Genomic DNA, 24,803 nt, shown 5'->3' with positions numbered 1-24,803 from the left:
TGTATTCATTTCTTCGTCCGAGTGCCCCCCTTTCTTTAGGAAGTCTGAAGATGCATGTGACTGGTAGGGAAAGGCTGGGGTCCTCTTCAGAGAGCCAGGGGGCTAGTTGTGCAGATTCCCAGCCCAGAAATGCGTCAGGTGTTGGCAGCCTCGTATTTGAATACTGCTGCCTTCGGCCCCCTCTTCTGGATCAGTATAGCAGCCCTACCTCATAGAGGGCACCCCTTCCTGCAGGGGCCTCTGTAGAGAAGCCATTTAATATGGAAATGTGTGGGCAGCCCCGATGGCCCAGGGCCTGATCCTGAATACCCAGGATCAAGTCTCACCCAGGATCGAGTCCCACATCAGACTCCCTGCATGGAGCCTGCTTCTCCCTCTGCCAGTCTCTCTCTCTCTCTCTCTGTCATGAATAAATAAATAAAATCTTTTAAAAAATATGGAAGTGTGTGAATTGAAGGCCTCTCAATCACCTGTCCCACCCATGGCCTGACCTGACAATGCTACCAGGACCTCTAGTTGTCTCATGCTTTACAGGGGGACCAGGGGACGGACAGGACTCGTGACTGAGAAGGGGTCCTTGGTGACCTACTGGCCTTTTGAACTCCCTCTTGTTACATGATCCTGCTTTTTATTTGTGAGAAGCCTGGGCTCGATAGCTGCTCAGACCCCACTTCATTTCCAGTTGAGTTATTGATGCAAGTGAAGGAAAGAAAGGAAACAAGATTAGTGTCAATTTCCCTTCTTCTTTCTTTCTCTAATGTTCTTCTTTCCTTTGAAACATCAAAGGAAGGCCAAATAGAAATTCTTTTTTTTTTACACCGTCCCCATCATAATAGAATACAGGAGGGGAAATTCCAGCAAACGAAATTGTTCTCAGACATCTTTTTATTTTTCCTTTCAATAGCTTTGATTTAGGTCCCATGGCTTTAATCAAAGTGTTCAGGGGGCACAGAACTGGTTCCGTTAAACGAGGTCTTCACTTTTCCTACCCTAACCCTTCCTGCTCCTGCCCTGCTCTCCAAGTTTGTTGTTATTGTTTTTTATTAATGTGGTTGGGAAAAAAAATATCCTCCCAACAAAGGAGTGAGGACCGGAGAGAAATTTTATTTTCAGAGCTAATAACTGGAAGCTGGCTCGGCCACTCTGCAGCTGACAGACTGGTCTCCAAACCCAAGTCCCTTCTCTCCTTCCCTCTCTGCTAAATTTATCCATCACTCTGGGCAAAATAAACAGAAGGCCCCATAAACAAATCAATCCACCCACCATTTTCTGTGAGCTCACCAGTCACCTATGGTGGGCACACGAGTGGGTTTCTGTGTTTGGGGCACTGCATGCTCACATCAGGCACCACGGGCCCATGGGGGCCTTTGGAGAAGCTGGCTTCCCTTACTGATGGCATGGTGAACAGCCCCCATGGCTGCCATCCCTGCCTTATGCCTGCTTGGGATATTTCCCTCTCTCCCAGCTCCTCCCAGTTTTCCCTGGAAGGTCCCCTGTAAGCTCATCTCTAGAGTGTAGCAGTGACCTGCCCCCCAGGGCTCATTATGGTTGACTCCTTGGGGAAGGGGATGGCATCCATGACCATCCATCTAAAGGCCAGTTCTCGGAACAGGCCATCAGGCAGCTTGCAGTAATACCTCCACTCACCTCTTTGCTCCATTTAGCATTCATTCTGCAAACACTTAATGAGCACCTGTGCAGTGTTAAGAACAGGACCAGCCACCAGGGATACAAGGTGACTATGGCAGGGGTGGCCCCTGTCGTCAAGCTGTATGTATTCAATAGGCTTAGAGGCCCAGAGGGGTAGACAAGGGGTGTGTGCGGGACTGTGCACACTAGAGCCAGCCAGACACTGGGGGCCACCCCACCATGTCCCTCTCCAAGCGGACCTCTGTGCTATGTTCTAAGCTGCGGTGTGGACAGAGGCGCTGTCCACTCTACAACACTCCCATAGAAGGTTTGGCTTTCCTCTTCCAAATCTGCTCACTTTTATATTTTTATTGATGAAAAGCATCATTTAGCACTAAAGGCCTTTGCTAAGCCTGCCAAGAATATCCAATGTGCCTGTAAAAGAAAAGAAAAAACAGGACGCCCCCCCCCTTTTTTAGCCCCATAGTCCTAGGGAGTGGCTGAGTATCACTGATCTCTGTTTTGAAGGTGAACCCTACCTCTGCTCTGATCTACATGGTCTTTTACCTTGGTGTTGCAGAGAAGGGATGATGCCTGGGACCTGGAGGGGGGAAGCAACCGACAGAGCATATTCTCCCAAGCCTTCTTGGAGTTCATTAGGAAGGCCTCAGGGACAGCAGGAAGTCTCATGTCTATTTATAGATGAGGGGCAGATGCACCTGGAGGTCCTGACCTTGATTTCCCCACCCCCCCCACCCCGTGCCGTCTGAGGCCACATGGTCCTAAAGCAGCGGACCCCCAGAGAGACAAGCTGGGGCAGAGAAGGCACCCCTGATTTGGGGGGTATGTAGCGATGGTCCTGAGAGCTGTGTAATTTGGTAGGATGAGAGAAAGGATGTTGCGTCTTTAACATCAGGTCCCTAAAGGGAATATATTTGTTAAACATTATAATTACCCTTCAGCTGCTGAACTCATGGCAAATGAGAGCTCAATAGCAATTGAGAACTATATAGCAATTGAAGCCACACCGAGGCCCATTACTGTTTCTCAAATGATGCTTTCATTTAGATAAGGCAGATAATTATACATCTTGATTAGGTCACTGCTCCCAAGGGGATACGGCAATTTTTCAGGAGTGCCCCCCTCCCTGTAAATAATGCCATAGAACTGCAGCCAGGCTTCCAACTCTCTTTTCTCTTTTCTCTCCAGACCTAGATAATGAGATAAAGAGGCAAAGACACAGATGCATATACATATATGTGTATATGCAGGCATGGCTCCATTTTTCACTCTCTGGCCCCAGCACTTAAGGACACGGAGACATGGGAGTTGGTGGTCAGGGAGGAAGAGGTCAGAAATAATCATAGTAATAGTCATAATATCATCGCAGGTATATATTATCCTTTATTTCACAAAATGTATTTACATGCATTCTTTCTTTTGGTCATAGCTGCAATCAAAGCAGGCAGAATGGATAGTAGAAGCCTTGGGATTTTTTCTTCCAAACTGGGTGGAACTGGATTCAAACAACAATAGCAATAACCTTTTGGTGTGCCCTCCAGCTCCAAGTTTGAGTCTGTTTGTGTTACCCTTTTATAAACCTGAGGACAGAGTCTGTGGAGGCCCAGTGGCTTCCTCAGAGCCACCTGGTCTAGAGCCCAGACCTTCCATTCCCAGGGTTTCTTCCTCTATGTGATTCTACACCTTTCCGTGGGCTCCTACTGAATTCATAGTAAAGCCAAGTGCTGCTTGTGTAGCCAACAAGATCCTGGCTACTGCAGGCTGTGCCTTGTGGGGTCCTGGCGGCCGGCCATCCAGCCGTGCCCACAAGAACATGTCCACCCGAATCCATTCATTCGTCGTCATGGCTCCTTTCACCTTGTCTTCACAGAATTTACACGATCACAATTACTTCATTTGTAAATGTAAAAAAGAAAAGAAAAAAGAAAATCATGTGTTCACCCCTTTATCTCCAGCACCTACCAGGGTTTCTGTCATATAGTAGGCACCGAGTTAATAGTTATTGAATGAACACATATGTTAAGGATTAACTGTGAATAAATAATGGCCTGGATGCTCTGAAATCATCACACCTGAAGATCTTGTACGGCTAATTACTTCCAGAGAATTTAATAAAACACAATCACTTCCTTGCTCAGTTTTCTTCTCCACCAACTCTCCTCCAAATTATTTGGCCCATTGTTACTATATTTAGAGATCCCGCTCCTGCCTCGTTATACTGGCAATCCGTATTCTTCAAGTTTTGTTCTGCCCAGAGTGTGTGGGCACACTGCTTCAGGATCACTTGTTAATATAAAGGGCATCCCTGTGAGATAATTGAGATTGAATCCCCCCCTGTTTTTCAAATAAGAAACCTGAGTTGGAGACACTTTACAGATGATGAACATCTGGGTTAAATTGGAAATGGGGAGAAAAAGAAAAGGATTCCTATATTTCAAAATATCTGGATAATTAAATAAACCTCTCAATCCCCTTCCAGAGGTCAGAAATAATCATAGTAATAGTCATAATATCATCGCAGGTATATATTATCCTCTATTTCACAAAATGTATTTTTGTATTTTGTATGTTGATGCCACATAGATGCAGAAAGACTTTGTTTTGGAATCTAGAAAACGAGTTCGTGGTTGCAATGGAATCTCTCTACCTTGGTCACAAATCTTCATCTGAGGTGGCCATCCCTGCTGCGTGGAGTGCTCTGTGTCCAGCCACCTTCTGCTCTCTGGTGTGGATTTACCCGTAACTCCCTTCCCTGACTCTGGCCTAAGAAAATCCTGTACTTAACTTAGCCCAATGCTCAGCCGAGCACTGTTATTTATTTATTAGAGTTGCCTGCAGAGTTCCAAGACCACCAGGCCTACGCTCAAATCTATAAAAACACACAAGGCAATTTCCAAACACTGCAGTAAACTCCCCCTGAAGAGTCTGCTGTCATCGGGGATCTCAGACTGAAAAGGTTTGTGTAAAGGCAAAGAGGAGGCCAGCTCTCTTCGAATTGAATGCAGCGGGAGATGTAAAGCCCTTAATTCTTTCTTGGGAAACATCCTGTCCCCACGACCCCCACCTTGACATGCCGCAGATGAAATGTTGAAGGCTTCCTGGTAACCCGGCTGGAGAGACAACACACCCGAGCTGGCCATTTTGGTGTCTTGGTATCTTCAGATCCCAAACTGGCCATGGGTTCAGGGCCAGGCTACTGTACAGCTCCAGGAGGCATCATTTACAAAGAAAAAATGAATTGTGTCCTCAAGAGCTATTTGACACAGTGGCCTTGGAGTTGCTCCCAGCAGGCTGGGACCCTGGGTAAGTGCTGCTTCACTTGAATCATACACTCCTGCCCACCAGGAGAAGGTGAAAGAAGCCTTTTGTGGAGAGGATAACAAAAAGTGAGAAGGAGGTGAAGAAAAGAGGGAGGACAGGGGAAAGCAAGCAGGGCACAGAACTTTGCATTCAGTATACAGTGATGGGCGCTGGGTGGATCCGGCTCACACGCAGCCTTCCCTGTTGACCCCTGGGTGTTCTACAGAGACCCTCATTCCTGATGGCTTTAAAAAGGCTGGGGATGGGACACCTGGATGGCTCAGTGGTTGAGCATCTCCCTTTAGCTCAGGGCATGGTCCCAGGGTCCTAGGATGAGTCCCACATCGGGCTCCCTGCAGGGAGCCTGCTTCTCCCTCTGCCTGTGTCTCTGCCTCTCTCTTCTTTGTCTCTCATGAATAAAAAAAAAAAAAAGGCTAGGGAGTTCTTCTGTTTTTAGTTAGAGGTGTCTCCAGACAAAAGTAAAGCTTGAGGCTTCTAAGTGACCAAAAAACAAACAAACAAACAAACAAACAAATTCTTACCTGCCACCAGTCTGTCCGTTTGGATACTGGATCTCTTGCAAGCAGGGATGATGCCCCTAAGGTTAGTGCCCTTGGGAATAGGTGGATTCACAAACTGTCCTCAGTAATCTTTCCCCCTGTCCCTGGCCTCTTTGTTCTCCAACGTGAATCCCTGGTGGAGCAGTGTTGACTCTCTAACATGTGTGAGAAGGAAAAAGAAGGTTGGCTACTGTCATTCCTATGAGAGCCCCACAGGGAGAGAAGCAGTTCTAAGTGAGTCCGGCCCCTGATGTTTTATTTGAGTTAGAGCTTAGATAGGTTCTCTGCTTGGCCTTTAAAAATCCCCTTTGCTTGCCTCTGGACTTCTCAGGACTTGCTAAGGATGTGGAACCAATATTTCCTGGGCCAGAATAATTATCCAGTCTTTGTTGCTGGGTGATCACTTCTCTAATGACCTCACTCGGGTCTCTCTTCTGTTATGAGGGCAGGTGGCAGCACCCTTAGATCTGTCCTTGCAAAAACAGCCTAAATGGTTGCCCTATGCACTGTTCTCGGTTTGGCATCGGAGTGAGAATATGAGAATATTTAAGACACGAGCCCTTCTGCTTTTGTTTTTTAAAAACAGCATTGACCGAAACGCAGGAAGTTCATCTTTAATATCACTGTTTATAAGCTGCTCGGCAATGTTTACCATGGTTATAATTGGAATCATTAAGCTTAGGTGACATTATTAATGCTGCTGATTAAGTTGCTATAAGCCCAACTTCACCATTTATACAAACAGCCAAGTCTAAGCTTCCAGTGTTCACACTTGAGCACTGGGGTGGGAAGACAAGCCCGTTGGGAGGCGCAGTTGGGAAGGGAAACAAACACCTGTCCATTAGGTGGGGCTCCTGAGAAGATCCAGCTCAGAACACCTTCGCCCACTATCGGTAAAGCGTGTTCCCTTGTAAAGTGGTTCTTCCAAGAACTGGACATCTCGGCTCTGCTAGTGCGCGCTAATAAGGGATGTCCACGGTCTGCCTTCTCTCTCCTATCCCCGAATCTCTCTCCACGCCTCCCTTCAAACCTTGCATTCATTGTCTGCTGCCGTGCTGGGGTCCTTTGTCAGTAACCCCGGTCAACCTCTCTACTACTCTACCGCTTAACAAGACGAGTACCCCCATCCTTTTAAAATTAGATATAATTTTTTATTGTGGTTAAAACAAAAAAAATCCCACATAACGTGAGATCTACCCTATTAACAAATTTGTAAGTGTGCAGTACAGCACTGGTAACTGTAATCACAGTGGTGTACAGCAGGTCTCTAGAACATTTTCATTTTGCATGACCAGGAATTCAATTCCCGTTGAACAGCACCCCCCTATTCCTCCTGCCCCTGGCCCCTGGCAACCACCCCTCTACTTTCTGCTTCTCCTCTACATGCCTCATATAAGTAGAATCATTCAGTCTTTGTCCTGTGGCTGCTTTTGTCACTGAGCACGATGTCCTCAAGGTTCACCCATACTGAAGCATATGCCAGGACTTCCTTCTTTTTTAAAAGCTGAATAATATTCCATTTTATATATATTCCACCTCTTCTTTTTTTTTTTTTTTGCCTGTGTTGAGGTATTTTTTTATTGTGTTAGAATTGACATACATTATATTATTTTCAGGTGTGCAAAATAATGGCTCAAATGTAAAATACTATAAATGATCGCCACCCCCAAGTCAGCTTGTCTTCCATCACCAACATAGTCGCAGCATTTTTTTCTTGCGATGATTTGGATTTACTCTATTAGCGAATTTCCAATATGCAAAAGAATGTTATTCAGTTGCCATGTTTTACCTTACACCCCCATGACTTCTTTATTTTCACTTGGGACTTTGTACCAAATGGTACACCCACTTTGCCCATTCTACACCTGACATTGGCAATCACCAATCTGTTCTTTGTCTATGAGCTTGTTTTTCTTTAGATTTCACATGAGTGAGATTGTACGGTATTTGTTTTTCCCTGACTTGTGTCACTTAGCAGAATGCCCTCATTGTCCATCCACATTGCTGCAAATGGCAAGATGTAATTATTTTTATTCCAATTAATACTGACACAAATCTTCTGCCTCCTTGGTTAAGTTTATTCCTAAGTATCTTATTCTTTTTGATGCTGCTGTAAGTGGGATTGTTTTCTTAACTTTTTTCCAGATAGTTTGCTATTAGTGTAGAGAAATGGAACTGAATTTTGCATGTGGATTTGTTGTTGAATCTGCAACTTTGCTAGATTTGTTTATTAGTTCTAACCCTTTCTTGTGGAATCTTTAGGGTTTTCTACATAGAAGGTCATGTCATCTGCAAATAGAGATAGTTTACTTCTTTCTTTCTCATTTGAATGCCTTTATTTCTTTTTCCTGCCTGGTTGATCTAGCTGGAAATTCTAGTACTATGTTGAATAGAAGTGGTGAGAGTGGGCATCCTCACCTTGTTCTTGGTCCTAGCATGAAAGCTTTCCGTTTTTCCCAGTTGAGTATGATGCGAGCTGTGGGTTTGTCATATATTGGCCTCTCTTATGTTGAGATAGTTTCCTTCTAGTCCTGGTGTATTGAGTCCTTTTATCATGATAGGGCATTGAATTTTGCCAAATGCTTTTGCTGCATCTATTGAGATGATTATGAGATTTTTAACCTTCATCCTGTAAATGTGATGTATGCCGTTGATTAATTTTCATATGTTGAACCATCCTTGTATCCCAGGATTAAATCCCATTTGGTCATGGTGTATGATCTTTCTAATGTGCTGTTGAATTCAGTTTGCTAGTATTTTCTTGAGGATTTTTGCATCTTCACTCATCCAAGGGTATTGGTCTATAGTTTTCTTATAATGTCTTTGTCTGGCTTGGGTATCATAGTAATGCTGGCTTCATAAAAAAAGAGTTTGGAAGTGTTCCCTCCTCTTCAATATTTTGGATGAGTTTGAGAAGGGTTGGCATTAATTCTTCTTTAAATGTTTGGTAGAATTCTCTTGTGAAGCCATCTGCTCCTGGGCTTTTCTTTATTGGGAGGTTTTTGATGGTTGAGTCAATCTCCTCACTAGATATAGGTCTTTGCAGATTTTCTGTTTCTTCATGATTCAGCCATAGTAGCTTCTGTTTCTAGGAATTTATCCATTTCTTCCACGTTATCCAATTTGTTGGTGTATGTATGATCGTTATTGTAGTCTCTTAGGATCCTATGTGTTTCTGTGACATCAGTTGTAATATCTCTTTTTCTATTTCTTATTTTATTTATTTGAGGGTTTTTTTCTTAGTCGACCTAGAATCTGCCAATCTTCTTGATCTTTTCAAAAACCAATGTCTTCGTTTCACTGATTTTTTTCCTACTCTCTATTTTGTTTATTTCTGCTCTCATTTTTATTGTTTCCTTTTGCTAACTTTGGGCTTGGTTTGTTCTTTTTTCCAGTTTCTTTAGGTGTAGATTTAGCTGTTTATTTGAAATCTCAGCTCCTTCTTCTTCACATACTTTTCTCTCTTGGCTTCAGGGAGTCTCTCTCTCTCTCTCTCTCTCTCTCCCCCCCCCCCATTCCTCTCCCTCTTTTTCCCTTCCTTTCCTCTCTGTCCCTCACTAGTTGCTTCTCCTTAGACCTCTTTGCTGGAGTACCAGGGCTCCTTATCCCTCTTTTCTCTCACTACCTAGGGGGCTCATTTATTTTCTTGTCTTCAAACACCCATCTAGACATTGGTGGTTCCCAAAATCACATCTCCAACCCTCACATCTTTTCCTTGAACTCCATTCTCATACCCATATGCTTGCTCAACATCTCTGCTTGAAAGTCTAATAAACATTTCAGAATTAACATGCCTAACATTAAACTCTTGATTTCTCAATAAAATCCTACCATCCTCCCAGTCTTCTCCAACTAAGTTAACGGCAACTCCGTTACCTAGGTCATTGCAATAACCTCCTCACTTTTTTTCCTCGCTTCTTTCCCACCCCTCCCTTCTTGGTACAGAAACCAGAGGAGACCTTTTGAAACCTCGGTGGGACCTTGTTGCTCCAGTGTTTAGCATCTTCCAGCAGCTTCCCATCTTGCTCAGTGTAAAACTCAGTCCCTTGTGCATAGTTTCCAGCCACCCTGGGCCTTCATGCTATGTCTTCAGCATGCTTCACAGGCTCCCACTGAGTCTCTGCGTCTTTGGTTTCCCATTCCTGAGACTCTCTCTGCCACATGTCTGCCTAACCCACTCCCTTCCTCCCTTCAAATCCCAGTGCCACTTCATCAGAGATGCCTTCTGTAGCCCCACTTCATAAAGCTACCCCATCCCATCTCCAGCACTCTCTGTCCCTCTTCCCCGGCTTTCTTCTGCTTCCTTTTCCTCACAGTACTTACAGACACCTGACACAGGAGTTCTTTATCTGCCTGTTTGGGATTATTTGTTACCACACCCAACCCCTTCTGCCCAACCAGAATGTAAACTGCACGAGAACAGAGATGTTCTCTTGTTTGTTGTTATGTCTCATGTACCTAGACCATTGCCAGGCACCTGGTTAGCGCTAGGTACATGTTAATTGAATGAATGCATGAAAGACTAGGCCAGACCCTTGATGGTCTCATTTATCTGAATGTTATATGGAAATGGAGACAATTGGGTGCATCTCTTGCTCATAGTCAGTAATGAAATCTGACGTCAGCTGTCTTGGGGATTTATCAGTTGGGATATTTCAGTTGCAACTAACAGAGACTGACTGGGGTTATCTTAATCAAAAGGAGAATTTATGGGGAAGGATATCAGGGCCTCCCAGAATGGATGAGTCGCTGGAGGAGCAGGCTTGGATGAAGTACAGGAAGCAGAGTGCTCTGGCGGCTGGAAGTGTGACAGCCATCTTCCAGCAAGGACAGTCTGCAGGACATTCTGTCCCTGCTATGACTCACCACTGCCACCCCGAACACTTTCTAACCATTCTTCCACGTGTGTCACCTCCTGGAGGTCCAAAGTCTCAGAATCAGGACTTCGCCGACTAGCCCAGGGCTCTTGGGGCCAGAGGCAGGGAGGGGGAAGCATCCAGCCCTTTGTGCTTCCAGAGTGAGGGCACTGGGTCCTGCCTGCCACCAAAACCTCCCTTGATGCAGGGGGAGATTCTACAAAGGAGGGGGTGCTTGGGGCCCGGGCTACCCTCAAAATAAGTCTAATAGGAAAAGGCATGCGTTTCCCTGGTCTTTTGCAATCGTCGTTTCAAAGAAGCACCCTAGCTAGAACCACGCCAGTGCTGACAAGGAGCTCGGACGCCTTCGCCACGCTTTCCTGAGGCTGTCAGCAAGTTGCCTCCCGGGAGGCCTTTGTGGGGCTTCAGACCCCTTCCCTGTTCTCTGCGCTTGCCGCATCTGTACGTGCTTGTTGCTAAGCAGAGGGAGGAGCTAGAACTTCTTCCTTTTTGAAGGCAAAGAATCCCTCTCCAAGAGCTTTCTTTGCCCGGATTAATTAGAGCCATCTGCAGAGCAGGGGTGCATTAGGGACACACACACATGTATACAAACAAACACACCCACGGAGCTATGCACTGAGCAGCCTGCCCCTACGTCAGTGACCTACACATGTTAGTGCTAAACAATGCTGACAGTGTATTCTGATAAAAAGTTATTTTTATTAAAGACACTAGGCTTCCACCTTGCACCATCTGAATATTCCATTCCCTGATGGGAAAAGCAGAGCTGTTGTGGCACAGCCATAAGAATGTGAATATGAAGCACTTCAACTCCAGATAGCTGAGCCCTAGAAAGATTTTAGACCCCAGTAGGTTTCAAATAAAAACTCATCCTGCCTTAATTATGAAGTCCATGAGTCCGCAATGATACAATACATATTTGTGGATTTGAGCTCATTCCTGATTTAAACCCTTTGCTATGCATGTACCGAGAGCACGCACACACACACACACACACACACACACACACACACACATTCTGCCCATGCCCCCAGCTCACAGGCATGCACAGTTCTGGCTGTAATGATTCAGATGCCATTAATCCAATCCCAGCAGGACAGTTGCTCCTTTGATGTTCCCTTGGGAGAACATTCCAGGAGGTCCCCACTCTTACTGATGTGGAACTCTCTAGGGGTCAGTGAGCAATGAGGACATGTGTTGGGGAAGAGAAAACCCCTGGGCTCAGCGTCCAAGTGGGAGACAGATCTGACGTGAAAAGAGCACAGACACCAAGGAGATGCAAAGCCCCCAAGAAACACACCAGTCTTAGTGGAAGCCCGAGGAAGAGGGCCTTCCCTGCAGGGAACGGGGCAGCGGCTCCCCCATCACAAAGCCATGCAAGACACTCTGGCCTCCTGCCTCAGTTTCTCCCCTTGATTAATGAAGTGGCCGGAGATGGGGGGAACACATGCTTTCTAGGCCTCTCAAAGAAAGCCAAGTCCTTCGTAGACTTGCTGGTTCAAGCGAGAACTGTAGAGGAAGCTACACATTGTAGAGCCGAGATCATGCTTGTCTGTTTCTCTTTGTTCTGTAATGAGGTTTCCCTTCAGTTTCAGGAAATTCAATATCCCGAATACACTGCACTTGCCAAACAGATAGTTTAAGGTGTGACAACATGTATTCACTGGGAAGAGCTTCCCAGTGAGTATAAAAAGAGATTCGGTTTGTAAATATTAGATTTCCAAGCAACTTTTCCGGCAACTATCCGTTACATAGAATCAAGTGCACGCACCTGTGATTAAGTTAGTGATGATAAGATTACAGCAATTGGCATCACACTGATGCTGAGTTTATATGATGACAATTAGCCCGTAAATGTCAGTTAATAAGGGCATAAACACATATTTAAGAGTGGATCTAAGAACAACTTAGAAAGTAATCACAAAAAGTATTCTGGGCTGGAGCCATAAAATCCAGGCCAATAAATCTCTGCCAGCCAACCAGACATTCTGTTATTTGATAAAACTAATAATGCAAAACTTATTGCTATAGCAGAAACGTCATAAAAATGTAGTAAAAATAAACAAGCACATGGCTCTGGCAGAGGAGCTAAAAACAAGTATGGAAATCGAAGACATCAAAGGAAAGCCAAGAAGCATCTTGGCAAGTGGGAGCAGGCGATGTTCACATATATTAGTGGAAAATCTTAAGGAATTTGGGATTTTTTTTCATGTTTGAGCAATATTTTGGGAAGTGGTATTTCATACATAGTTGTCTGTGTACCAAGAGATTTCTCTTCCCAACATTATTTTGTAATGTACTTGACTGGTGAGGTCTGTTACTGTTATGATGCCTTTTGGTAGAAATATTTGAAATTTTTCAAGCAAAGGAGAGGCACTCATGTTTTCGAGGCATACACTCACCGCTCACCTGCATTGTCTCGATTCTCAAAACGATCCTGCAGGTGGAAGGAAGGGGTGTTGCCATTTTACAAAGGAGCTCCAAGAAGTCGGTCACGCGGCCCGGTGGCAGGCGTGGGTCTGTCTGATTCCAGAAGCCATGGGCCTGATAATGTGCCAAGGCCCACGGATCGCCCTCTGCATCTGCTTCCTGTGAAAAACCCCAGCACCATCTACTGGGGCTCAGCCTCTCTGCCCACAGAAGCCTGGACCAGGAAAGGTGAGGCTGCCTCTCTCTTCATGGGGCTCTGCTCTGGCATCTGAGGTCTGCCCCGGCCTCGGGGATGCCTCCAGTTCTGAGCCTGTCAGCCAGCGATGGGCGCACATATCTGCTGGGTTCTCTGGGCAGTTTATCAAAGGAGGAGGAGAGAGAGGAGGAAGAGGAGGAGGACAGCTGTGTTTTGGATCTGCATGGGTCGCAGGCCCACTCGGCCCCAGCAAGGCCGCCAGCGGGGGAAGCAGGAAAGCCGGGCCGCAGCGCCAAGCCTCCCCTGCAGGGGCCTATCCAGCTGAAAGCAGCCTCCTCGCCCTCAAATCCAATTAAAGGCCGGTACTATGTCAGTGGAAATGTATGCCAATCCTAATACAGTCTAATAAGCCTTAAAATAGCACTCTGTAAGTGGAAAGCCCTGTGGTTTAATTTGATTCACAGCCTAATAACAGGCTTAATAAGAGGGAATTGGCCCGCTTTTATTTTCCAACTGGTCTCGGCATGCTCTTTTCTCCCCTTCTTTTTTTGCCTTCATTTGCTTTATCTGGAGCTCTGATAGTGACAGACGAGCAGGAGTGAAGGGAGACGGACATTTCTTTCTCTTTAGATTCCTGGCTACGGGGCACCTGGGTGGCTCCATCGGTTAAGCATCTAACTCTTGATTTGGCTCAGGGCATGATGTCAGAGTCCTGAGATTGAGCCCCATGTCGGGCTCTCCACTGAGCATGGAGCCTGCTTAAGATTCTCTCTCTCCTCTCCCTCTGGCAAAGAAGAAAGAAAGAAAGAAAAGAAAGAGAGAAAGAAAGAAAGAAAGAAAGAAAGAAAGAAAGAAAGAAAGAAAGAAAGAAAGAAAGAAAAGAAAAGAAAGAAAAAAAGAAAAAGAAAAGAACTTCCTGCTGAAAGGCCCCTGGCTCCTACCATCTGAGGGAAGGTGGTTCTGGCAACTGGCAGGGACTCTGGGTCCTTGGTACAGCGCTTGCCTTGCTTCACGCCTGGGAAATCCTTGATTCTGCTTTGCTGCCTTCCGTTGGCAGTGGGGGAGATGCATGTGGCACTCCTCAAGGCGCCTATCTTATAGACCTGCCTTCTTCCTGGGCCTGGGATCCTCCCTCCCAGGACAGTGGAGCCAATCGCCATTCTCACACACCCTCTTCGGGAGGTGATGGGGTGGCTAACTATAGACAAGTCTTAAGAACACAGTCGAGAAATTGTTTCAAGGACCTGTCTTTTGCTCCCAATTCTTGAGAGAGTAAAGGATTCCCAAACATTTAAAAAGCAGAGTTCAGGGATTTAGTATACTCTTTCTTTCTTAAACAGGTTTAACGAGATATAATTCACACTCTATATAACTCACCCATTTAAAGAATACAATTCAGGGTGCCTGGGTGACTCAGTCAGTTAAGTGTCTGCCTTTGGCTCAGGTCATGATCCCAGGGTCCTGAGATTGAGCTCCGTGTTGGGCTCCCTGCTTGACGGGGGAGGGTCTGTTTCTTCCTCTCCCTCTGCCCCCCCCTCCCATTCATGCTCTCTCTCTCTCTCTCTCTCTCATATAAATAAATAGAATCTTTAAAAAAATAACACAATCCGATGACTTTGAGTACAATTATGGAGTTGTGCAACCATCACCACAATCAATATTGGAACATTTTCATTACTCTATAAAGAAATGCACTAATCTTTCACCACCACCCTCCCCAGCTGCCATGCCTCTCATCCATAGAAAACCACAGATCCACTTTCTATCTCTGTAGATTTGCCTATGGTGGATATTTCATAAAAACGAAATCCTACAACATGTGGTCCTTTGTGATTGGCTCCTTTCACTCAGGATAGTGTTTTCAAATAGTGTATGTCAGGACTTCATTCTTTTTTGTGACTAAATAATCCTTTATATGAATATAGCACATTTTCTGTATCCAGCCCTCATTTGATAGACTTTTGGGTTGTTTTATTTTCTTTTTTTAAATTTTTTTATTGGAGTTAAATTTGCCAACATATAGCATAACACCCAGTGCTCATCCCATCAAGTGCCCCCCTCAGTGCCCGTCACTCAGTCACCCCAAACCCCCGCCCGCTTCCCCTTCCACTTGTTCATTTCCAGAGTTAGGTGTCTCTCATGTTTTGTCCCCCTCACTGATATTTTCACTCATTTTCTCTCCTTTCCCTTTATGCCCTTTCACTAATTTTTATATTCCCCAAATGAATGAGACCATATGATGTTTGTCCTTTTCCGATTGACTTATTTAACTCAGCATAATACCCTCCAGGTCTTTTGGGTTGTTTTCACTTCTTGCCTGTATGAAAACGCTTTTTAAACGTTTGTGTACAAGTTTTTGCATCGACTTATGTTTTCATTTCTCCTGGATACATACCTAGGTGTGAAATTTGGGGATGATATACTAAACCTATATTTAACCCTTTAAGAAACTACCACATTATCTTCCAAAGTGGCTGCATCATTGACATTCCCAGTGGCAACGTGTGAGGATTCCGGTTTTTCCACACCCTTGCCAACATTGGTTACTGTTCATCTTCTGTCATAGTTATTCCAGTGAACATGAAGTGATATTTCAGTGTGGTTTTGATTCACATTTCTCTGAATGTACTTAATATACTCTTGGTCTGAACAGATCTGTGAGCTAATCAGTGGTGAGTGATGACTTCAAATCTGAGTCATGATGATTATTAATCAGGTAATCCTGAGCAGGTAACTTACTTTCTGAATCTTAGTTTCCAGATCTGTGATGTGAGGTTGAGGTACCTCCTCTGGCCATGAGACTCTAGGGGAAGCAGCCAGCTTGCAAAGGGTAGGCATGCAATACAGGCTCCTTCCCTCCCCCCATTCAGATATGCCAACCTCCATTTTCACTTCACTACAGTGGGAATGATATTATAAATATCATTATAATTGGTGTGCTCCACCAATTTCACGACAAGGTGGGGGAGAACTATAACTTTAAGAAGACAAAGAGGGTGATGATGGATTGGGATGAGTTGGGACAAAGAAAAAGGCGTTTGACACCAAGATAAAGAAATTGGAAAGGTTTTTTTAACAAGGAGAAGCAAAGGGTGAGGAGTGACATAATAACCATCTTCAATATAAGAGGGGTTATTATGTGGAGGATGGTGACCAGCTGTTCCCCATCTCCACTAAGGACATCAGAAGGAAAAATGCATTTAGACTGTGGGAGGCAGCCTGTAGCTTAGTTATTAGGAAGAGCTCCTTCGCTGTCAGGGTCGTGAAGCATTGGAATGGGAATTTATCAAATTTCCTGTCCCTGAAGGTCTTTCCAAATATGATGAAGTGCATCCAGGAGCATGAATGAGATGCCCCAAGGCAGTTCCTTCCATCACAAACCACTGCAGTTCCTGGCATTGCCCACCCTGGGCAGCCTGCCCCGAAAGACCCCCTGCACACACCAGGTAGCGGTATAGTGACCACTTGACCCCCTCCCTGTTGGGGATGGACCTGGTTGTTCCCTCTTTTCTCCTGAAATGGTGTGGGGGAGTTGGTGCTCTCTATTTCAGTAGTGAGTGATGTGGTTTCTATACATAGCCCCGGCTTCTAACTTCTTTGGCAGCTCCTGGGTTGAAAGGTGCCGTTAAAAGAGAGGGAGAAAAAGAGCTAAATAACCTTTTTATTTGGAAAAAAATCTTTCAAGAAAAGCTCAAATGTTTGGTCCTTTAATAGATGGCTCACTGTGGCCATTATTGTCCTTGGCAGATCTCTCAGGGTTGGAGACCTGGCTAGCTGCTCCTGTTTTACAGATGAGCAGACCAGAGTGTACGCTGGGGAATGAGGATTAGGATCACAGAGGGAGCATCTCCAATGCAAGGTGCTGTTCTCACAAGAAGTCCTGGTCTGTCCATGGTGGGTGTTATGGGAGCTTCCCCACCAGTCATTCCACCTTCCTCCCATAGCACAGTGACCAGGAAATGAAAGAAAGGTTATTTCTACCTCCAAGACTGCAGATGGGTTACATAGGCATGAGCTAACCAGGGTAATCTCATCTGCCTTGTCTGACTGACAGTCTTTGGTCCAAATCATCCTAAATGAGAAGTGCCCCGAATTTCCCTGGCCCTGAGGACTGGGGCCTCTCCAACCTGCCGCCACCTATCCTCACCTCTTGTTTTGGGGTTGTGCTTACTTGGCCACCCCTTTGGTTGCGATGTGCCTAGATATCCATCCCCATTGCCCTGGGAGCCAGCAGGAGGGGCCTGGGGCAGCTAGAGCCCTGGGGACCACCCACATGCCTCTGTGAGCAACCTTCCAGCTTATCTTGGTACTCCCTACGAATATTATGACTTTACTATGTGTGTCATGATGTAGAAAAGTTTAGGAAATGTTGAAGCAGAAGAGAACAGGTTTGGGAGGGGAAGGATAGACGGGCACTTGCCCCATCCACTTGCTCATGTGCTCAGAACAGTCTGCTGTATCCTCAGCCAGGCCTCCCTCAGACCAGGCCTGCTGTATCCTGAGACCAGGCCTCCTTCAAAGCTCCAGGAGGGTGTGAGCAACATCATAGGCCTATGTGGGTCATGTTATTATGCATGTATTAAAGATTAGAGAACTGAGGCAAAGGGGTTGTCTGGGCAAGGTTAGTTAGCAAGTGGTCAGAGCTTTTGCCCAGGCGATCTGACCCCTCCACCCCCGGCTTTCCAGCTGACTAATAGACAGGTTAGAGGAGGAAAACAGCTGTATGTCTGACACGTCCTACCGCATAGATCGTTCCTCCAGCACCAACCTACAGAAAACCTGCGAGGCAAATGAAATCTGCACCTTCTTCCCTTGTATGCTTCTCCCAGAAGAGCCAAGCCTGGAAAGGCACCCAAACGGTAGTGTCCGAGCGTTCCCCATCCGTGCTCCCTTGTAGGGGAAATCTGGTTAAGATGAACGTGCCGGTAGCAATGAGGTGCTTCCAAAGAGCAAAGCTGCCTGAAGAGGCTGTGAAGGGGAGAAGGAGAAAGTGAAGCCAACTGCAGAAACCGGGAAGCCCTGGGCCCAAGAGTTAGAAGCCTGGGATGAGGTCTGGGTTCCACCTCTAGCTGCGTGATCTTGAGCCAACTGCCCTCCACCACCGGCCTTTGGATGTGGTATTAAGACTCTTCCAGGAGCACACAACTGCCTGTCCCTCTGGGCAACCGGTCACACTAGACCTTCAGGCAGCTTCTCCTGCGACTGACCCATCATCTCCTGCATAGCCTTCGTGGACAGCTCTTTTTGGGGGGGCAGCAAAATCTCTTCACTGAGCTGGCCTGGATTCTGGCAGCTTCTCAGTCCCCGTCTCCATTCTTTTCTTCCCCTTCGCCTATCCCACTGCAGACCCCCATGCACAAACGTGCGTGCGTATCCACATCCCAACAGGCTCCCTCCTAGGAAACCCAAACTTCCCAACAAACACTCCCTCTGTCCGCCTGTGTCTTTGTTTCCAGGTGATGAAACTGGCCTTAGGCCTGGGTGGTTGTCATGGAGATACATCCCAGCTTCGCACCCGACATGCCCCACATGGGCCCTCGGGCTCTTCTGGGGAAAATTTCTGGAAAAGAAGGGAAAGATCTGGCTCTGCCCTGGGTTTCTCCTTTGTGGGAGGGGCTCCAGCAACGAGTGCTCCGTGCTCCGTTGGACCCACCCCAGCTCTTTCCATCAGGGAGGGAGCGAGAGGGAGCTGGTGACAAATCTGGGAGGTTTCCTATGGCCTCATTCTATCCACTAATTGTCCCAAGCGATGATGAGAGAAAAAAGAAAACAATGCATCGGGTTAACATCCGTGATACTTATATTTTATCATCGTTGCTAAGGTCAGCAGAGGAAGACGGTTTATTCCTCTCTGATCGTTCATGTAATGTCATCTTTCTGCTGCTGAGCACACCTTACCGCCTTCTGATAGCACCATCAGAAATACCTCACCTCTTCATTCAGGCTCTGAAGAATAGACAGCTCATCAGTAGTGTCTACCTGAACCTCTGCCAGGGCACATCCTTCAGGGGTGCAGACCGGTCCAAATTTCTAGTAAAGTGTGTGTGTATGTGCCTGTGTGTGATTTAGCCAGACTTCATCTCTAAGCATCTCAAAGGACTTGGCCAGTGCTCTGCATATCCCAGCCATTTTCAGGAGGAGAGTGACACCTGCTCCTGCTGCAGTGGGCAGACAGAGGGAAACTGAGTCACAAAGTATAAATGAAGGACAGCATGTCCTTTCATGGCGTCCGACAGGTTGAAATCTAGTGGCCACAAAGGGAAAACAAAGGTTTCCTGATTGTTCTGCAGCCTTTACAGCTTGTTGGGAAAACAGACCACCGCAAAAATTCTAGCCACAGGACTTGCTTTACAGAGAAAGGAGTAGAATTAGCTCTGGAGGGAGAACCTGATAACCTGGGTCTTAGTCCGGCCTCCCTCATTACTGAGTTGGTTAAGTCACATAATATTTTTGAACGTTGTTTTTAAAAATATTTTCCCTAAAAAACTAAATTAAAATAGCCCCTTTCCTCCCTCTAGATGATCCAAAGGTGTGAAGATACTTTGAACCTTTCAAGGCATGCTAGAAATGCTAAGTTTAATTAAAGCCATGAGATATCTCATTTGGTGCTTGCAACCATCCTATGAGGTTTGCATTATTTCGTGAGGTTCAGAGAGATCAAACAACTTGCCCAAAGTCACCCAGGTAGCAAGCGGCAGCGTCTAGATTGGGATCCACTGACTTGAACTTGAAAGCTTTTCATCTGCCCACAGCTGTCTGTCTGTCTCAACCAACACGGAGACTCAGATCCAGAGAGAGGGTCATTTCAAGGTCATCCCAACAAACAGCCTGCTGTACCAGCTCTGGAATGATATGCAGCTCCAGTGACCAGGAATTACAGGAGCCTTATGGCTCATGCAGCAGATGGGGAAAGAGGAGAAAGGGATGGAGTGGAAGCAGAGAGAAAGTGGAGGGAAGGGGAGGCCATGTGAACCCCCACGCTGGCCTGGAAGAGGGGAGAGTACTGTGCCACGCGGAAGTCTTTGAGCCAAGGGAACATGTGTGTCTTTATCTCTGTCCGTACAATTTATGGTCCAGCTGGGCCCCTCCGTGAGGCTGGGCTGCTCTGCCACTGCCGGGAGAGTTACTCTTGGGGCCAAATACTAGAGGCCCTGGGGCCCTGCCAGGAGCACACTGTAGTCATGGTTATCGGAGGGAAGTTCCCAAACAGGGTGGGCTAGCAGGGCCCAGAAGATTTAGAGGGCACAACTCTGTGGAGCTCCCACAGCAACTGCCTGGCCTGAACTCATGTGTGTTAGAACCATAGATTGTCTCATTTCCTTCCCTAGAAGTTCTGACAGATGTTCTTGTTGACTCACTCATCCATTCATTCATTCATTCAACAGAGATTCATAGCAAGCTGGTGGTTCTAATTGTAGATGAAATATATCTTTCTACAGGGCACCCCAATGTACAGGGTAAATTTGAGTTTTCCTGCCCTCAAGAGAAAAGCAAGAGACGAATGTTAACATGACGACACCCATGGATGTACAAATTATTATAGGTCACCGTAGTCTTGTGGATTATTACTTTAAACACTCTGCTCCTTGGTGGATTTCCTACTTTCACACCTGCAGCCATCCCCAAAAGGAGTTATTTTAAACATCTAAGATCAAGTCACATATATGTGTGCATTCACTCATTTGTTCACTTCACCATTTACCAACCGCTAGTACACATTTTGTTGGGGAAATATTTACCAGGTATACGTTTCCAGCGAGAAAGCTGAGGCAAGATACTTCAGAGGACACACGGGATACACGATGATCTTCATCTCTCGTATTAGAGGAGAGTTTTTCCTAGCTCAGGTGTAAGTTGCTGTGGCTTTAGACACGGGATCCCCACATGCCTCAGAGATATCATTATTCCCTTGTTCCGCGGAAAAGTGAGTGCTTCTCACTCTCTCCTTCCTTGACACGTAATTAAATTGTAATACAGACAGTGACATGACAGCGCTTTGAGGACAGAGGTAGAAATACAAGATGTTTTGATGAATAGCTACTGGGAATCTGCATCAAGCTGGGCACGTAGATAATGGGACAACATACAGGAGAGCCAAGGAAGAAGGGAGCCGAAGACTAACACAGAGAGGAAGGGCGAGAGTGGGGACACTGGCTGTCGCTTGCAGGGGGCCAGCGCTGACTATTTCTGAGTGCAAAAGTAGGCAAGGCACGTGGTCCTCGCTCTACAGGACTTGAGGCTCCAGGCGATCCTTTATTGCAATAGTCTCCCCTCTTTGCCCCCATCCCCCACCCCGAGAGCTCAGAGTTCTGAATTTGTTTGTCTTATGGGATGGGAAGATGCATACTTCAGCAGTTCTCTGTCATATCATGGCACATATGGGTGATAGTTTCTGGGGGGCACACTGAGTGCCTTCTGTGACTTAGATGCCGTTGGGGTGCGCTCATTCAGGTGACTTGTGTCACACGGGAAAGGGCAGGTGATTCTGAGGAGGCACATCATCTATTCTCCTGCCTTCAGGCAGCAGTGGTGCATGTGTCATCCTGATGAGGCACAGTAGTCTGGGTGGCAGTGGGTGTTGCAGGAGCCATGGGTGGGCCAGAGGGAGGGTGGCCACTGTGCATCCGAACCAAGTATTTCTTATCAGAGAGGTGGTGCCTGCCTGTGCACTTAGCTTATTCTCTGCTCCAAGGCAAGCCTCAGTTTCCTGCTTGCCCTCTTTCCAGTGTGTCTCTAAGCCAGAGGACTCTGCAAGGATGACCCTTCCCTCTCCAAAGGGTGATCGTTTCAGGAGGACTTTGGGCTCCTTCTTGAAAGAGCAGTGCAATCACGATTATTAAATGGTCCATTTTAAAAGGACTTTCCAAACAGAAGGAAGGGTTGTCAGGGGTTGGGGGGACAGCAGAATGGGCAGTTCATGTTTCTTGGGCATAGAGCTCCCAGTCTGCAGGACGAAGGGCTCTGGGCGGACGGTGGCGATGGTTGCACAGCGATGCCGATGTACTTAACACTGTCCCACCATACACTGAAAAGTGGTTAAAATGGTCTGTGTCACATTATGTGGCTTTTACCACAATTAATTTTTCTTATAAAAAAGACTTGCCATCCAAAGAGTATGCCCCATCTACCCTTTATCGTCCCAAAGTAGCCTCCTTTCTTCTTTTTATAGTATGCATTTCTAACCTTGAAACAAAATTCTCGAGGTACCTGGGGGGCTCAGTCGGTTAAGCGTCCGACTCTTGATTCCAGCTCAGGTCATGATCTCAGGGTCATGAGGTCATCCCCTGACCCTTACCCTTTGTCACTCAGCAGGGAGTCTACTTGAGAGTCTCTCTCTCCATCTCTCTCTGCTCACCCCCCACTCCTACATGCTCTCTCTCTCTCTCTCTCTCTCTCTCTCTCTCTCTCTCTCTCCCTCTCTCTCTCTCTCAAAACAAGTGAATAAAATCTTTAAAAAGAATCTTACTCTGTGAATTGAACTTACACTATGACATCGAGTACTGTTCTCTTTACCCTTTCTCCCCAGGAGACTTTTACCAGCCATGGCGCTCTGTCCTCACAACCATCATCCTAGGGAGGCTCAACCAGGGTCCCTCCTCCGTAAACCAAGGTGCAAAAGCCAGAGGTCCCCCCCACTCTGGCACATGAGGGGACCAGCAGGAAGGCCGCCTCTCCTCGGTACCCAGACACCCCTAAGCCGGTGAAGTGGGAGGCAGGACTCTTGTTTTGGGTTGTGCTTTCAAGTTTATTAAAACACACTTGTCTACAGCATGATACTTTAAAACCCAGCTTAATTTATAATAACCACAGCAACAACCACAGAAGCCACTTATCTTATAGCTAAGATTAATCTGTTGGTAACTCATTATATTCACAGAACCTTTATTTGCCTAAGTGTATTACTGTGGTTCCTGGATTCTATTGTTATTTTCAGCATTGTTATTCATACCTCTATCCAGCATTCCTATTTTTATTGAGACGCTTTTTCCCTTACATTTCAGTAATGCCTTAAAGTCTGTGTTTTAGTCATGATCATAAGTTCCCCAATGGCAGGACTGATTTTCCTAATGTTACAGGAAGAGGAATACAGCAAGGGACAGAGCAAGACAAGATGGTCTCCTTGATGCCAAAGGACAATTCCCTGATGGATTGATCATTCCTGTCACATACACTGACTGTGACTGACTGTTCACTCTATGTCATCTGTGATGCTGGTGCTCAGGCTACTCAGATCCAAAAGGATTAAAAATGGAACAGCAGGGTCACCCAGATCTGTGTCTGAACCCCGTTTTACTAGGTACCGTACTTAATCAGTAGCTTGTGTGAATTGGGCAGAGCTGCCATCTGGATCATTCCATAAGACAGCACCCACTTGCATTGGAATGCATGTAGTATCCACTTATATTCCCCAGCACGTAATGAATACTCAGTAAATGTTAATGGTCATCTTATCTTCCTTGGGGAGCTCATGACCTAGAGAAAGAGCCAAATCTTGAAATACTCAGACCTATGCTATGAAGGAATAGGGTAAGGGCCAGAATGTGGATGAATCATCAAATGGTCAGACTGGCCCAGGGGAGAGGGGAGGCTGGGGCCCAGGGCTGCCTTCCAGGGAGAAGGAGCAGCATCCACCCAGGCCCCGCGCCGAGGAGGGGTGAACGTGCCAATGCAGGAGACGCAGGTCCGACTGAGGTGCTGGTCCACAGCTTGGGCCCTGGGTGTGAGGCTGGACTGTCCAAAAGGCCATTGTCAAGGGCTTGAATGCCCATTCAAGGGATTTCGATTTTATTGTATTTTAATAGTTCTAAGACACACGTTTTCCCACACATTTTATCATCTCCAGAATGCATCTTATAATCTATGCATTGTCATCATTAATTGCCATCATTTTTTTTCTTTTTCAGTAGTACCCCAAATTACAGTGTACTGTACAATTGGCACCTCAGATAGGATGGCACACAGCGCAGTAAAGGCCACAGGACCCAAGGCCTGAGCGGAGCAAGCTTCATGCTGCTATTGTTTCCTTTCCATTCTGCTCACTTGTTCAGCGCTGGCAAATAAATGCCCCGTTGTGCTCAGATGTAATTCAGTGCTGGTAAAGGACACAAGTCCTCCCAACTCTGAGCAGTGCTGGTCTCAGGGGGCAGCATTGGCCAGGGTCAGTCTCCACCTGCTATGAACTATCTGGCTTCAAAGAGGTGATTCCAGGGAAGAGATCTTTTGCTGTTCTCCACCTCACGGTTCTTTTGTGTGCTTCCCCAGCTCTTTGGTTTCCCCTCATTCTTTGTGCCCCTCTCCTGTCCCTCTCTCCATTGAGTAGAGCTGTCCTTAGGGCATAGTAAGGCCACAGCTCACCTGTTGTGAGGGCAGGGCCAAGGTCAAGGAGGCAGACACAGGAGAAGAACAAGCACCAGCTAATGCTGAGCTAGCTGAGGCTCATCTACATCCGGGCCACTCAGAAACCCAACCCTCCCCTCCTTTGGAGGGTGGGGCCTGTTGCCCTGCAACAGTACCCTCTGATCTTTCCACTGGTGCTCCCCAGCATCACCTCCTCTCCTTGCTTCCCTTCAGACCAGTCTGCGAAATTCACTTTTATCCAGCTTTAACTTGGGTAAGTAATTGAGAAAGGCTTGATGTAATTTTCCTTAGACACTCAACCTGTTGATTTCAACCATTCTCTGCGTGGAATCTGCTGAATCTTGAAATTTAGCTGTACCTCGGACTCGGGGTGGGACGGGGCAAGAGCAAAGGTTGTGGACAAGATCTAGAGAGTGAAGAAATCCACTTGGG

The 24,803-nt window shown here is 46.4% G+C and overlaps 1 protein-coding gene across 11 annotated transcripts in view; it reads left to right on the top strand.

Moving 5' to 3' along the window:
- The window catches only part of PLXNA4 (plexin A4), a 428,345-nt gene that overhangs the window by 200,750 nt on the left and 202,792 nt on the right, over positions 1 to 24,803 (top strand). The window contains exons 4-5 of one of the 11 annotated variants that reach the window (XR_005983436.1): positions 4,234 to 4,953; positions 12,831 to 12,858. The exons of 7 other annotated variants lie outside the window; for them this stretch is intronic. Coding sequence is in view for 2 of the 4 variants with exons in the window: in XM_041727616.1 (XP_041583550.1) it covers positions 4,234 to 4,320 (87 nt within the window). In the remaining 2 variants the exon portion in view is untranslated. Of the gene's footprint in view, positions 1 to 4,233; positions 5,194 to 12,830; positions 13,735 to 24,803 lie in introns of those variants that run through there. 3 more of the 11 variants (XR_005983437.1, XM_041727617.1, XM_041727616.1) reach the window with 3 other exon arrangements.

The sequence above is a fragment of the Vulpes lagopus genome, chromosome 13 (assembly GCF_018345385.1).
Source record: "Vulpes lagopus strain Blue_001 chromosome 13, ASM1834538v1, whole genome shotgun sequence".
NCBI classification, from domain to species: Eukaryota; Metazoa; Chordata; class Mammalia; order Carnivora; family Canidae; genus Vulpes; species Vulpes lagopus.
The sequence above is the reverse complement of the archived record's forward strand: the minus strand, read 5'-3'. Positions and strand labels throughout refer to the sequence as shown.